General features: G+C 36.9%; 1 protein-coding gene across 1 annotated transcript; it reads left to right on the forward strand.

Moving 5' to 3' along the window:
- Positions 1-912: 912 nt before the first annotated feature.
- On the forward strand, positions 913-3,086 carry TMSB4X (thymosin beta 4 X-linked). The gene is made up of 3 exons (XM_081947668.1): positions 913-1,067; positions 2,221-2,334; positions 2,623-3,086. Exons 2-3 carry the CDS (start codon positions 2,235-2,237, stop codon positions 2,655-2,657), a joined length of 135 nt encoding a protein of 44 aa, XP_081803794.1. The 5' UTR covers positions 913-1,067; positions 2,221-2,234; the 3' UTR covers positions 2,658-3,086.
- The last annotated feature ends 12,677 nt before the right edge of the window (positions 3,087-15,763 follow it).

Below are 15,763 nucleotides of genomic sequence, written 5' to 3' on the forward strand. Positions count from 1 at the left end.
AGAATCCCTCGTGGAAATAGCCACAGGGAAATCACGATTACGCCACTTATAATGATACAAGCTGCTTCTCGTAGGAGTGCATTCTATCACAATTCTGACGCACAACTTCCTGCAGATGTGAAAGAAACGTTTGTTGAGAATTAATAATCTTTTCGTCTGGTTACCTTCGGACCATACTTGCACTCCCAAGTAGCTCATAATCCCGAATTCTTTGTCCTCAAGGAAGATCTGAGTTAAGCTCCGAAACATCTTACGGTAAAGATAGCGGAAGGATACAGGGCACGTTTGTTTTCTCACTCATATTTGGTGTACATAATTTTTTTTTTAAAAAAACGCTCTCTGGGGTTTATAACTCGCTAACCAGTTTATGAAATAAAAATCGATTGTTGTTATATGCAGGACTGAATTTAGGCGTTGCCTACTACACGCTCCTCCGTCAGCAGCCATTGTTGGCGCTTTCGGAATCCCCAGCAATCCGACTAAATTCCAAAGCTGCACGGGGACAACCCTCCCTCCACCGAGCATTTCTGGCTGAAGGGATAGCGGGTAACGTGAGGAAATAAAACGGCGTCGCGAATTTCAGGCTCTGGCACCAAGATAGGCCTCCTACACGCATTACAATATCGATCTTGCAGCCCGATGGCGAAATCATTTTTCAGCTCGGGGATAAAAGCCGCGTGTTGAGGAAAGTTCGCCCTCCCCTCTTTCGGTAGAAATAGTGCTCTCTCTCTCTCTCTTTTTTTTTGGAAATCGAGTCCCGGGAACATTTCTCGCTTCTGGAGAACCGAAACTTGGGCAAATGGCTCATTCTATAGCGAGGCCAAGACCGGGTTAATTGGAGGGAGGGGTTTTCCGTTTCATGCTTGAACATTGTCTTAATGGTTTTTTTAAGGGGAAGTCGAGCTTTGCAGCGGCGGTGAAAGAGTTAAGCAGATTCGGGGTGACATCACTGCAATTTGCATAAAAGCGGAGCTATAACTGGGCACGCAGTGAGACGCTCTTTTATATTACGGTTCAGAGCGGCTGCGAGAAGGTTTCGGGCTGCATCTGTTGGGACGGTCTCACTGGTGAGGGTGCAAGTTTAAAGTTCTCTCGTGGGTGCTTTGGCATGTTTCCGTTTTGCAGTTTTCCTTTCTGGCCGGGTCCAAATGATTGGGGTGGGGTCCGGGCTAGCTTTGATTTCAGAGGGGAGGGGTCGCGGCTTTGTCGAACGGGTACGTGGAGCGGTTCTTCCACGGCGCCTCCCTCGTGGAACAGCATCGTTGGGCTTAAAATGGGGGAGTCCGTGGCGCGACGCAGTAGAATGGCGGGAAGAGGTTTCGGCTCGGAAAGACATTCGGTAGCCGAACCTCGTTGTTTTTTCTCCGGGATTTGCTCGGGGAGGAAAATATGGGTTGGGGGGGGGGAGAGATGCACGCGCCTTGCGCGATCGCGGGCGTGGGGAGCCTCCGGGAGGAAGGCAGAATGCTCGGGCTTTGGGTGTGATCGGTTAATTGGACGGTGGCAGTAACCTTATCGCCCCTTCAGGCAGCCGGGCGCCCGTTTGGTGGGAAGGGCTGGTCTTTGTCTAACCCCTATAGCCTTGAGGAGCCGAGGGCGCTGAGCTGGAGGAAGTGCGGCAGCGAGAAAAAGGGCGGTGGTTGGGACTTCTCTTTGTGAAGAAGGCAAGGCGCCCGCCGACTGAACTATGGAGCCAGACGCCCAAGATGGAGGATGTGCTTAGCATCGCCCGGGAGCTCAGTCTGGACTCCCACTTGGGCGTCCTCGCCAGAAATTCGCCTTTCTTCGATTTTCTCTAAAGGTTGCACATGTCCAGGCTGGATAAGAAAGAGATGGCTATCCGGCCACGCCCTCCGCCCAGCGATGAGGTTTAGTTATTTAAGGGGAGAAAGCAGATTAATTTTTATTAGTAACACGATTTTTATTATTATTTTTAATCTAATGCATCACTTCCCCCTCCCCCAACAGCCTCGTCAGAAGTCCTGCCATGTGGGCATGCAGCAATCCTTAGATTCCCCCCTCCCCCCAGGCACATTAGATAGATGAATCTGTCATTCTGAATACATGGTTAAGGGTATGAAGTAGGATTTTTTAAAAAGGGTTATTATGCACTATTAAAACAATATGCTGAAGTTGAAAGCTGGTAAGGAATAAAGGAACTGTCTGAAGGAGGGAAGGAAGGGTGTAGTATAACATCTTTTTTTGTCCTTTTGTTCACAGATCAATCAATAAAAATGTCTGACAAACCAGATATGGCTGAAATTGAGAAATTTGATAAGTCTAAGTTGAAGAAGACAGAAACGCAAGAGAAAAACCCACTGCCTTCAAAAGAAAGTAGGTGAAATCTTAGAAAAGAGGGCGTGGGCCACAGAGACAAAGAAGTCAGACCATCTTTACACATATGCTTTTTCTTACCTACTTCTTAATGTTACTGGGGTTTTCATTAACAAAGTAGTATATATTTCTGTACATATGTATGTATGAAGTTAAATACAACTTGTATTTACAAATTTTAACACATCTGGCATTTTAAAATTTGCGTTTTGAATGCTAATTATGCAATTGCCATTTAATTTTTTTTCTCTTTTTCTTCCCCACCCATCCTCTCTTTTCATTTTATAGCAATTGAACAGGAGAAGCAAGCGGGTGAATCGTAATGAAATGGGCCCTTCCAAATTATGCACTGTACATTCCACAAGCATTGCCTTCTTATTTTACTTCTTTTAGCTGTTTTAACTTTGTAAGATGCAAAGAGTTGGATAAATTTAAAATGACTGTACTGCCCCTTTCACATCCCCCCCCAAAAAAAGAACAGAGGGAACTACTGACGCTGAACGAAGGCACCTTCCTTTCCATCTGCCTGTCCAGCTTCTGGTCCGGTGGCACAAAAGCTTGCATGTTTCTTGAAAGAAGATTCTAAGAAGGGACTACAGTAATCTAATAACATGAATATACGCAAAGCTGTACCAGGGTCCTGCGAGCTGTAAAATGCATTTTAATCGAGTGCCATTTTTTTGTTCAAATAATTTTAATTATTGGAATGCACAATTTTTTTAATATGCAAATAAAATGTTTTAAAACCTGGATTACTTTGCTATTCTATCTGTTCTTTTGGACCATATTACCTAACGAAGAAGCATAAGTGCCTGTGCTAACGTGGAATTAAATGCTGTCATGGAGGAATTTTGGCATTCTTACATCAGTTTGAGACTAGGATGAAGCTTTTTTTTTTTATGCTCTATTGTTCTCTAGAAAAAAAACAACTTAGTGCTGTTGGATCTGAAGTTCCAAAGTCCAAATCTAATCTGACTTTTATTAGTACAGGTCCTTTGTATGCTGCATTTATTAGGAATTTAGCACAGATAAAAATATATTTGAGCCCTGGAAGGAACCACCCAGGTTAAGAACAATAAGATTTTAGCATTTTCTCACAGATGTTTCCACTCGGATCTTAACATTTTCAGGATTTTCCACCATTGATAGTGGATTATTGGATCCAAAGGTGGGTATTGTGTGTGGCCCTTAAGATCAGCTAAAAATTCTGTTGAATGTGTACCGGATGAAGGAAAGCATGATTTGTATTTTTAGTATTCAAAGAAGGCTACGGTTGCTACCATTGCAGTAAAGTATCAATAATGACAGTCACATTTTCAAAGTTACATTGAATTAAATGACATTGCTCATAAATCTTCCATGATTATATTGAAGCTGTTGGTTTTGCTTCTATTAAGCTGTTTCCCCACGTAACTGATCTTTATGGTTTGATGTAAGTTATGAATTGCAATTTTACTTAACAGCAATTGAAGCCAGGTGTGAGAAGCTGTGATCTTTTTGATGTTGAGTTATGTCAGCTCTATCCCGGGTGGTTAATAGGGATATCAGGAAAATTCAACATTCGTTGAGCTTCAGATTTCTTACCATTTTTTTACACTGTAGTACACTTCTCTCAAAAATCATTGGAAACCTAAACCATGAAGAGAACTTGAAGACCAACTGCAGGTTTACATATTTCACATATAACACCTATTGTGCATGTGTGAGAAATGACTTTTGAAAGCAACTTCACACATTGAAGGGTGAGTATGAGCAGTACAAGACTTATTGGGCAATTAATCCTGTTTGAATCAGTGGAGCTGTTTTCTGGGTAAGCATTTCTGCACTGCTTGCATGCTACTTGGGTCCAGGTAATAGAACCTGTATTTCAAGAACCAGAATGGTAAGGGTAAGAATTTGTTTAATTAAAAAAATGTAGTGGGGAATTGAAAAAAAGCTAGCTGTACTGTGGGATTACATTTCCTTTTGCTCGCTCTATGGTCTGCACAGGAAATCATTTTGCTGAAGCTAGGAGAAAAGAGCCACCTACAGAGTAGCGATCTTAATCAGAAAGCACAGGATGTAGTAAAGCGTGATGACTCAAAAATAAAGTCTACGGTGAATTCACCAATGAGAAAGTAAAAAGTGGACACTGCAGTGGCTTGAATTACAATGGAAGACCTTATTTAAGGTCTAAGACCTTGTCTTAAAGTAGCAACCAAGCATTTTTTGATTTAGGCTCTGAAGACTCTTTGCCTGGGGATTGCCCATATGGTACTTGGTTACAAATGACCAAATACAAGGTTATTCTGTTCAATTTTTTTTTTGCTTTGTTTACTGTTGACAAACATTAAAGCCATGGATCCTTTCAATCACTTCATATTGATTAAACTACAGCAGTTGGATTCACATAGTATGCTGAGCCATAAGCAATAGTTACAAATTACAGTGCTCACTATACTAAGCTCCAAGAACATCATGCCTTAGCACACCTGACCATAGCATTTAAGACAGCTTTCCCTAATTGGAAGCTATTTAGATGCTTGAGACTGTATTATTGCTAGTCTGTAGTTTACTGTCCTACAAGATATGAAATTGCATGACTTTGAACTTATGAACTTGACTCATATGTGCTAATACTTTTTCTCTTGTGTATGAAACATGTCTGTCTCACTACCTTCTCACAGGCTGTTGAAGAAATTCATTCTGAGTATTAGTATTCTCCCAAAGTAATTAGAGTTAAAATATGGTGCCTTGTATCCAAACCCACAGTAGAAATAAGTACCATAATAATCCTTAGCACATCCTGAAAATGGAAGAAGCAAATATGTGGTTTAGGAAATGAAAGGTATCTTCAAAACTTTTGATTGCTACTTTGTCCTTTAGAATTCACACATATCCATAATGGATAGACCTTTTTGTAATTCGTTATTTGTCCCATGGCCTTAGACGAACTCACCCAGTAAGCTTCATGTATATCTCCAACAAATGTTTTTGTGTTCAGACAGAGAATATTTTAACTGCGTTCCAAACAAGTTTCCTTTTTAGCTATCCAAATTGCTTAATAATAATGTTGCAATTATTGTGAACTTCAGATAATGTTGAAATAAACAAACATAAGCAAACATTGCTTTAAGTGATTTGGGGCTTGATCTATATTTATTAACTTTAGTACTATGATTTATCATTGTCTTTTTGAAACAGAAAAGCTGTTCTAGACATGTGCTCTTTTTTTAACCAGTAATTTTATTTTAAAAATACAGTTGCAATGATACAAAACTAATACATACTGTCCTGATCAGCAAAAGTCCATTAAGGGTTAACAGAAATAACTATGCTAGTATTGATCAAATAAACTAACATTATATTCTTTCCTTTTGCTTTTAACAATCTTGATCTTTAGTTCCTTTCAATATCGTAGAACAGAATTATCTGTTATTTTTTCTTTATTCCTTCCCATAAAATTCTTTAAAGCTTCAACAAGTCTCTTTTTTTTTTGTAAATCCAGTATATGAAAATTATTCAGATCAGTCTCTTGGTTTGTTCAGACAATTGCATCTCATGATTTGTATTTCACTTTACTTATTAAGACATCAGATTATTTCTTTTATATATCTAGTGTACGATCTTTTTATATATCATTCATGTAGCCTGTCATTTTCAAATTCACTTTCAGATCACTTTCAAGTCTTGTCTGATAAAATTTGTTCCTTTACCATAATATGTTTTAAGCATTATATATGCTGACACTCTTAAAATTAACTTCTAGGTCTGTTGTTCAAAAATATATTTCAATATGCCAACTGTTAAAATATTTTTGATCAGTTTTGCATCAGTTTTAAATATTATTCTAATTAGTTATAGTCTAGTTCCATCTAATGTCCAGTTTTCAAAGACCCACTCGGTCATGTTCTTTTAAGTAACACAAAATAAAAACATTTTCTCATGAGAAGGATTCTTATAAATAATTCCAAAAATCTTACTACAACTACATCTATATTCTTAGTCCACTTGCAATTTTCCAAAATCAAAGTTATAATCAGCCTTTGGATGTTTATTCTACACCAAAAACCAAGTTTTTAAAGTTCATAAATTTGTATTTAAAACTTCTTTTTGCTAAGGATCACCTGATATTTTCAGACTTGTCAATCCAAAGGTTACTGATAATTGAAAAGCAGTTAAAAAGCAATTTCTGTAGTGGTTGGAAAAGCAAGGATGCAAACCCAGTATATTTTTGAAGGCGCAGACCATGGTTGGAACAAGATGGCTGTTGCATTGTCCCCCACAGCTCTAAACTTACGTTGCCTTGTCTTCTCATGAGATGCAATTGTCTGAAGCACTTGTGAAGTGATCTCAAGTCCCCTCCTTGTCAGGAGAAGAATTACAAAGAGTCAATAAATTTGTAAGGTTATCATTTCAACATAGTCACTGGCTCTCTTTTTAGCAGAGCAGTTTTCATAATTTCTTTCCTGGAAACATTTTGGACATGTGTTCCAATGTGTTTTGAATGTATTGCCTTTAATAATGGGTACTTACTACTTTAGCTGTAGAAAGGACAATATTCAACAGCACTGCTTTAGATGCAAGATATTAGAAGCAACAGATTTCTTGGGTCACTATAACAAAGCAGATCGTAGATCCCCCCCCCCCCCTTTTCTCATGATTGTCAGCACTGGAGCTTCTCATGAATCATATTATATGTCTTCCCAAAAAAATAATTCTCAATTTAACTTTCCGATATTATGAAAAGGTTCTGTTCTGACTTCCACATATTAAAGACACAAGTTGCTTTCCTTGTACAGTTAGCATGCCCTCTTATTCAATGTATTTATTTATTGATGCAGTTTCAAACAATTTATCTTTTTAGACTAAACCCATTCAAATGCATTTCCTATTGCATATACATTTGGTTTTGCAATGGTTATACTACTGTGCAAACCTGAATGTTGTGCTATAATGAACTATTTCCTTGGAAACCATTCACTTCCTTAGTAACAGCAACGAAGAGATCTTGTCTCTCTTATTTAATTGATGTGAAAGTGTGCCAGGCAAATCATTCTGAAAAGGCAAAAAGGCCATGATAATTTAAACAATTAGTTTTAATGACTACATAGATATAAAAGATAGCACAGATATAGAATGCAGAAATATACTGATGATATATTGCAACAATACAAACCAAGATTTCTAGAGCTTATATTTTTATACTAGGTGATGTTAGAGGAAAATCAGTGTGTTATGGTGAGAAAATTCCAGCAAGAAAAATTATCAAAGGAAATGCGGAAATTGAAAAGCAAAAAAAAAAAAAAAAATCTGGGCAATGAAATAATTGAAATTTAATCATCTCTCCCTAGTTGCTGTGTAAGAAATATACATATATACATTGGGACATATCTCTGAGAAGTACCATATGCCTAGAATCATACTTGAAACAGATATCACAAAAGTTAATTATCCTTGCAAAGCAAATTTCCATCCACAGAAGATAGAATAAGAGATCACTTGAATTTCCTATAAACAGTAAGAGGCTGTTATGGCATACCTTTTTGAGTGGTTACAAAACCTCTCCTATATGTAGAAGGTGACTGCAGAACAAGACTGCTTTATTGCCTGGGAGATTTGCTTGCTCTGCACTAACCTCTTGCAACGGGCAATGGGGAAGTAGAAATGATTCTTTCTTTTCGCCTGTGAGTAAAGGAAGGAGGATTTTTTCTCTCTCAGAGGTCTTCTATAAATAACAGTTTACTCAACCCTAAACCCCCAAAAATGTCAACAACTGCCTAACCAGTCAAAATTCTGTCTTGCTGAGCACTAAAATTCCCTGTAGCATGTATAGAAGAAGAGTGATTCTTCAGCATAGACACACAAACACTGTCACATAATAATTATTGAAAATACTCATGAAATTCCTGGTTGCATCATATACCAGTTCCATGATTGGCAACCAAATAGCATTTCAAATGCCATAAGAGGACCCTGTTATTAAACTATACTATATAGCTGGATAAATGTATTTGTTAATTTTATATGAATTTTTTAACATGAAGATAGTGAAATAAGAGTAGAGAATAATAATTATTCATCTATTACTTATCTTTTAACATGTCTATTTTTTATTTAAATTCAGTATGTAGGCAGAATTTATATGAAACAATCCTTTCATTTTATTAGGTTTTCAACAGAAATATTATCATTGGCTTCTAAATTCTGTAAATATTTAAGAATATCTACTTCCCTCTGATATTCATTCATTGCATATAATATAGCTAGATTACTAATTTATTTTACTATTCTTCTACATTGTTAGTAAAAGTAGTTTTAAAATCATTTTTGTCTTTGGGCATGCTATGATGAGTAGATGTGGTTATTGAACTTTTTCATTCCTTCTCTCACATCAGAGGTGGGTTGCTGCCAGTTCGGCCCGGTTCAGCCAAACTGGTAGTGGAATTCAGGCCTGGGTCGCAGAACTGGCAGCGACCCAGGCCTGGCACGCCCCTGAACCGGTTCCCTCGCCACTGCTGGGCGCTGCCTTTTTGTTTTTTTTTAGTGACTATGCATGCGCAGTTCACTGTAAATTGTTCTGTGCATGCACGAAGAACAATTTACATTGAACAGTGCACGCGAGCGTTACACATGTCTGGCGCATGAGCAGATTGCGAACCACTAGTAAGATCGGCAGCAACCCACCCCTGTCTCATGTGTTTGCTAGATAACAATAGGCATAGATAAATGAGTGGTTTGTTTGTTTTTGATCCTTATAATAATGATATCATTACCTTTATGTTTTCTTGAAACCCCTGTGACCTAAGTGGTTGTGTTGAACGCGGAAGAGTAGTCTGGGTAAAACCTTCTTTCATATTTGAACTGTGTGGACACAAGTGTAGTGTTCCTAAGAAACAGCTCAGCACACTTCAAGTTTGCTTGCTTTTGCCTAACATAGCCTTGGTTTGTTTTAAAATAGATACAGAAGAGAATCAAAATCAGTTTTGAAGGAATGAGCTAATTCCAATATACTTGAATTGCCTTCTGTTGCTTTGCTTTCGGTTTTCAAAATAACAACTGAACTTTCCTTCCTCAGTTGTTTATATCAGTATTTCTCAATCTTGGTAGCTTTAAGATGTGCAGACTCCCAAAATGCCCCAGGGTGCTGAGGTTGAGGAATGAGAAGGGTGGGAAATACTGGTTTATATAACAATCACCAAGGCATAGATTTTCAGTAAAAACAAAGCAAAAAAACCCCAGTTTATTCACATCCTTTTAAAAATCACTTTGTCTTCCTTTTCTGTTCACTTTTGGATCAATGCCTTAAAAGAAGGGAAATGAGCAGGCTATTGTACATACAGTAGTTTACTTATTATTTGATGATTATCCATTCTGAAATTGGAAAGAACTATAATGAACCATCACAATCAGTGGCACAGTTAATAAATGCCTGTCCTAGGTTCTGCACATGGGTCTCTTCATGCTCAGATGAGTGCAATCCTAAAGTTCTCCCCCAAAAGCGCTCAGTTGGCACACTCACGGCTGGACCTGACCTGCTGTCCTTATGTGATCTTGGGAGAACTGTCTCATACATCACACTAATTTATTTATAATTATTCAGTGGAAAGGACATTTATATTTATTAGTCAGGAACTTCTGCAATAGAGCTTAAGGTTTAAATTAATGGTGGTGCCTGTCATTATATATATTAAAGAACTGTAACTGTGGGAGTGATCTCTTTAGTGTATTTTGTGTGTGAGAGTAGGAGACCCTCAGAACTGACTACCAACCTGACGAGAGAAACACATGGAAATTGTGGAATAAATTCTAAAGCAATCACATTGCAGTAGAAAATTATAGGAAAAAACCCCCAAAACTCTATCCAATTTCAAATTTGTTGTAATGCCATTCTCTTTGATGCACTCTGAACCTAACAAAAAGTTTACTCATTCCTCTGTGATACTAATTAAAACCCAAGGAAACGTTCGATTTTGGTTATGGTTAAAAATGAAAAAGTTTTTTTTAAAAAAGTAGAAAACATAAGATGATGAAGACACCGGCCCAGAACCAGTTGCATATTTTTAAGGTGACCAACCGTCCTCCTTTAGGGAGGACAGTCCTTCTTTTGTAAGTTCTGTCCTCCCTTGAAAAGCGTCCTCCTACATGTCCTCTTTTTCGATATTTGAAGACTAATCTGTTGCGCGTTATGTGACGTATTTGTATTTGACATGACAATTCGTCAAGACTCGGTATAATGCGGTATAAGACGCGATTATGAGACGCATGCGCTCTGCACGGGACACCTTGAGAGAGAGCGCCACGTGCAAGTGGCTTTGTTTACTTCTTACCGAAACACAATACGGCACATACGCACGCAGTAGACTCACGGCACGTCGGCAATTGAATGACTCATGGTAATTATTTCTTTCTCAGTGAATATTCAATTATACAGAGGTAAGTACAATTCACGTTTTATTAAACAGTTTTTAATGGTGTTTTTTTTACTTCATCGCAAGTATATTGAACAGATATTGAATCTTGTGTTGAATTTTTATATAAAGAAATGCTAGACATTAAAATAGACGACAATTGTCTCTTTGAAGAAATTGGAAGACTGAATGTATATTTAAATTCTGAAAAATTAATACAATGGGAAAATCAACATGTTGAAATTGATAAAAGATGGGTGGATATTTTCAGCCATTTCAAAAATGAACATATTCCATGTGAACATTTATTTATACTTGTTCAATTTACGTTGTGCTGCCCTGGAACTAATGCAGCAGTTGAAAGAGTTTTTTTCAATTGCCAATGATTTTTCGACAAGTGAGAAATCGAGATTGAATGTTGATACTCTAGCTGCAGTACTTGCCGTAAAATTCAATATGAAGGATATTTCTTGTTCAGATATTTCCAATATATTGTTAGAAGATGATACATTGACAAAAAATATTAATTCAATGGAAAAGTACTCATTTAAATAATAATTAACAGGCATGTAAGCATAATTACAATATAAAATGTTGCAAATGTTTTTATTATGCATATATCATATTTTAGTGTATTATTGTTGCAATAAATAAAATATTTCTTTTATTTACGATATATTTTTTCCAATTTATTTTTCCTCCTTTTCATTGTAAAAAAGTTGGTCACCTTAGCATTTTGGACAATAGAACGTGTTTTGTCCTCCTCTTCATTGTAAAAAAGTTGGTCACCTTAGCATTTTGGACAATAGAACGTGTTTTGTCCTCCTTTTCATTGTAAAAAAGTTTGTCACCTTAATATTTTAGGCAAACAGTGCACAAAGTCAAAAGCAACACAACCATTACAATGTTAATACATAAGAAGATAGGCTAATTTATAATTTCATAAGTAATGGTTAAAAGGATGAGAGTTATTTGATCTATGGGTTTCAAACTTCATACTTGCAAGATTTTATTTCCCTTTTCTTTTCAATTGCCAACAGTTTGTGGTTCTAGATTAAACAAGAAGTCAGTTGAGCAAATTAATCTGTATGTGAAAATTCAGCTCCTTAGAATATTCCTTCATAGCATTCAGGTACATAATATTAGAATCATTATTTATGTCCAAAGACACAGCACAACACAACTCAAGCTCTTTATAACTGCACATTAAATAATTTAACCCTATTCAGATGTTTTCTGTTTGGTCTATCTAAAAGTCACTTGTCTTCAGCCGTAAAGGAGGAACTTTAATATTCACCCTATCCTGCAATTTCTTAAGAGATGTGGATTTCAGAGAAATTTGCTAACATTGTTATTTCATTTTGACAGCTTAGTAGTAGAAGTAAGACAGGAAATCTTTAAAAATTCATATTGTACAAATTTGTTTGCTTCCTCATTTTTAACAACTCCTTCAGCTAGCAGGCCAGGAAAGATAAAAGGAAATTTCCTCCTGTACTAGCACATAGAACTTTATCCACTACACAGCTTGATTTCCAGTCTGCAGTCTGGAAATTATGATTGCTGAAATGCAATCATAATTTGTTTATTTTAAGAACATTACATTTACATTAAACATCTCATTAATTTTAATAGCATTAATGCATGACTCCTGAACTTCTGAGAACCAATGCTCACTACTTTAATCCTACAGAATATGATCCAAATAACAATGGAATCATTTCACATTAATGTTTTCTGCCTTTAAGATGGATTTTTGCAAAATTCATTGCCAAGATTAAGTTGAACAAGGAGTAATTTTTATTCAGCACAATTTAATCCAATGGAAAACTTTATTCTTTAGGTTGATATCTCATAAGCCTCAGCTAAGCAATGAAGAAGAAAAAAAAGTTGGTGTTGTTCAATCAATTGTTCTGAGTTTTCTAGCCTATGTGAAAAGTGAAGAATTAAATAAATAAAAAGAAGGTAAGCCATGCCATTAGTTATATAAATAGCACATTATACATTCTACTCTATGTATTCAGGTTACCGATGCCCACACATTTCACTAATACAATACATTGTTATTGCTGCTGCTGCTGTTTTCTTTGAGATCTACTGAACTGGATTAGTCTGAATATTCTAGAAAATGTTTGAAACACCACAAATATTTTTGAGAACCTGGAATAATATCAAAACACCCCATATTAGGCATATAATGGAACCCAGGCAATCAGATACATCATAGGGTTGGTCTCGGAGAGTTAACCTCAGCACTAAGATGGGCACATTTTTAGCAAGGAGTTCCTTAATCAGGTGGCATGGCACATGCTGTTCCCTTAGCTAAAAGCTTCATTCCTCCCACTCCATTTTCTTTCTTTGAAAAACAAGGGAAGGAAACTGGTCCAACAGAAAAGGCTCCTCCTGCTGCTGCTGCTGCTGTATTTTCAGTCAAGAGCAAAGAAAGCAGAGCAATATGTAATGAAAAGAGTGACTAAACCCTTTTTCCCAAGATTAATGTTGACAAAGTAGGAAGAATGATTTCATCACAATAGCTCCACAATAGATACCATTAGGATCTTCTTTTTCCTTTAGGCTGCCTGCAGTTTTATTCGTGCAGTTTTGAGAGTAAACTCGACTGAACTTCATGAGCCTTTTTTGTGAGCAGAAAACCACAGGATTTTGTATTATAATTCCCAATTTTGTTTCAATGCTTGGTTGGGGACAGAAGCAAGAGAGCGCCAACAGCATAATGTGTAAAGACTCCTGATTTATTTCTTATAATAAGATTAACATTAAAATTTCCCCCTCAAATTTTCTGAGAGAAAAATCCCTGCATTGAAAGTTTTAGCAGTCTGGCTTGTGACCATTGGCAATATGTTCTAAATTTATGCTGTCATCATGTGTCCTCAGCTCAAGGCTGCATTTCTGCTTTTTACATTTACAGTAGAAGGGAAATGAGTGTTGTGGCGTGGAGTTTCTCCAGTATTATAGCTGCTTTCTTGCTTGCAATCTCAGTGCTCCTTTCCCATCAGAAAAAGAAGAACACGAAAGCACACCACGGGAGAATCAGGGAATGCTGTGAAACCTCTGGATCAAATGTCTCCTATCCTCCAACCATGCCACCAAGTACAACAGCAGAAAATTTACATCAACAAAATTGCCTTTTCAATCTCTGTAACAAAGGGTAAAAAATCCCAGATTTTATTCCTTCTCCCTTATCAACAGCAAAATACACACAGAGGTGGTGTCATGCAAGATAAGCAAACTGAATTTCCAGATAATGCTTGTAAAACATTCCACTGATGAAAACATTTGATTGACAAATATATGGTGGCAAAATGATTGAACGGGACTAGATTAATAGGGGAAATGTGGTTGTTTTATAAATAACTGTTTTGTTAAAGGATGGATTATTTATCTTCTACCTCTGTGGTTTGCATTTCAGATGTTGGAACCATCATTAAATTTAATCACATTCTTACACAAGCAACATGGTGTTAATTTTGTTTCTTATAGATTGCCTCCTTGGGTGGTATGTATGATATCTGTTACCTAGCAATAAGAATAATTCCTAGCAATGTGCTGTGTTTATCGCATTTTTGTGAGAAAAATGGAACTCTCTTCATATTTAGCATGCTCAACATATATTTTATCAGACAAGAGTGTAACTCAGACATTGGGTCATCTTGCAAAAACAATATTTGTTCTGGCAAAGATTGGTGGCCTACAACATTCTTTGATCAAGGTCACTTTCCCTATTCACCCCATTCTTCAAACAAATGCTGAAAAAAAAATCCCAGTGTGACTGATTAGACAGCATCAGGAATTAGAATTCTACCTACAGGTATATCAATGGGCAATAATTTATTATACTCTGGTTAATCAGTTTGGAATTATTGTTCAGTACTCATAGTAAACAAACACCAGACAATTGCTACAGTTGTTCTCTGACTTTAAGTATGAATTAAAAGAAAATACAAATTCCCAGGGCATTTTTAATCACAATGACTGGTAATATAATTAACAGTTTTGAGGATTATTCACTTGCATGGAAAGAATTTAAGTGTTTTTTTAAAATCTTAATCTGCTTCAATTTGTTATGCGTAGAAGCGTCCGAGTGAGTGGGTGGAGCCTCCTGCTGCTGCTACTACTGGTTCGCCCACCTCGAGCAACCCACCTCTAGTCCATCTCACAGAAAATGACTCTGGGAGATGTACAATAATAAATTAACAACAAAAAATACATAAATACCAACCATTCTTAACATTTTGAACAGATATTATTTTAAAAACCATATGGCAAAGAGAGAGAGTAATCCTCAGCCACATTGATGAAGCCATTGTAAGATTTTACTGGTCTCCTAGGACATCCCCCCTCCCCCCAGGCTGGTGTCAAAGCCAGGTCTTGAAGGATCTCCTGAACATCAGGGATGGAGCTAACCTCACTTCAGAGGGAAAAAGTTCCACTAAGTATATGCCACAGCAGATATAGAATATATACATATACATTCATTAACTGATTAATTAATTAATTAATTTCATGTTTCCAGACCACCAATCTCCCTCAGCAGACAAAAACCTGCACCACGCGTTCTCCACCAGACCTGATAGGATGGGCAGGTGTAATGGGGGCAAGGAAGTCTCTCAGATAACCTGACCACATGCCATGAAGGGCTTCAAAGGTTAAAACCATCACTGTATGAGTTGAAAGTATCACAGGTACATTATAGGACTGAAGAAGGAACTGGCTATAACATATTGCTTTGGATTTATAAGGTATGACTAGGTACAATATTAGTTCAACAATCTGAGTCTGAACAAGAATGTAATGACTCACTTCTACTAATTGTATCATTTCTTAGCAACTTTAACTTTTGCAAGCTTTGTGGAAAAATGATATGTTTGTTTCTTTGCAAAGACTGGAAATAATGCTAAAACTAGATTATTATGATATTTTAATAAAGATAATAAAACATATCAGTCAGTCTCCTTTACAGCTAGGTTTCTGGTTTATAATCTGACTGTTCTTTAAAAAAATCTGCCAATCTTCATGCTACAGCA

The sequence above is a fragment of the Natrix helvetica genome, assembly GCF_964273705.1.
Source record: "Natrix helvetica genome assembly, chromosome: 3".
In the NCBI taxonomy this organism is placed as follows: Eukaryota; Metazoa; Chordata; class Lepidosauria; order Squamata; family Natricidae; genus Natrix; species Natrix helvetica.

Coding starts and splice junctions, on each gene's coding strand:
- TMSB4X (XM_081947668.1), top strand. CDS start 2,235: ATGTCTGACAAACCAGATATGGCTGAAATTGAGAAATTTGATAAGTCT. Junction 2,335..2,622: donor CCCACTGCCTTCAAAAGAAA/GTAGGTGAAATC, acceptor TTCATTTTATAG/CAATTGAACAGGAGAAGCAA.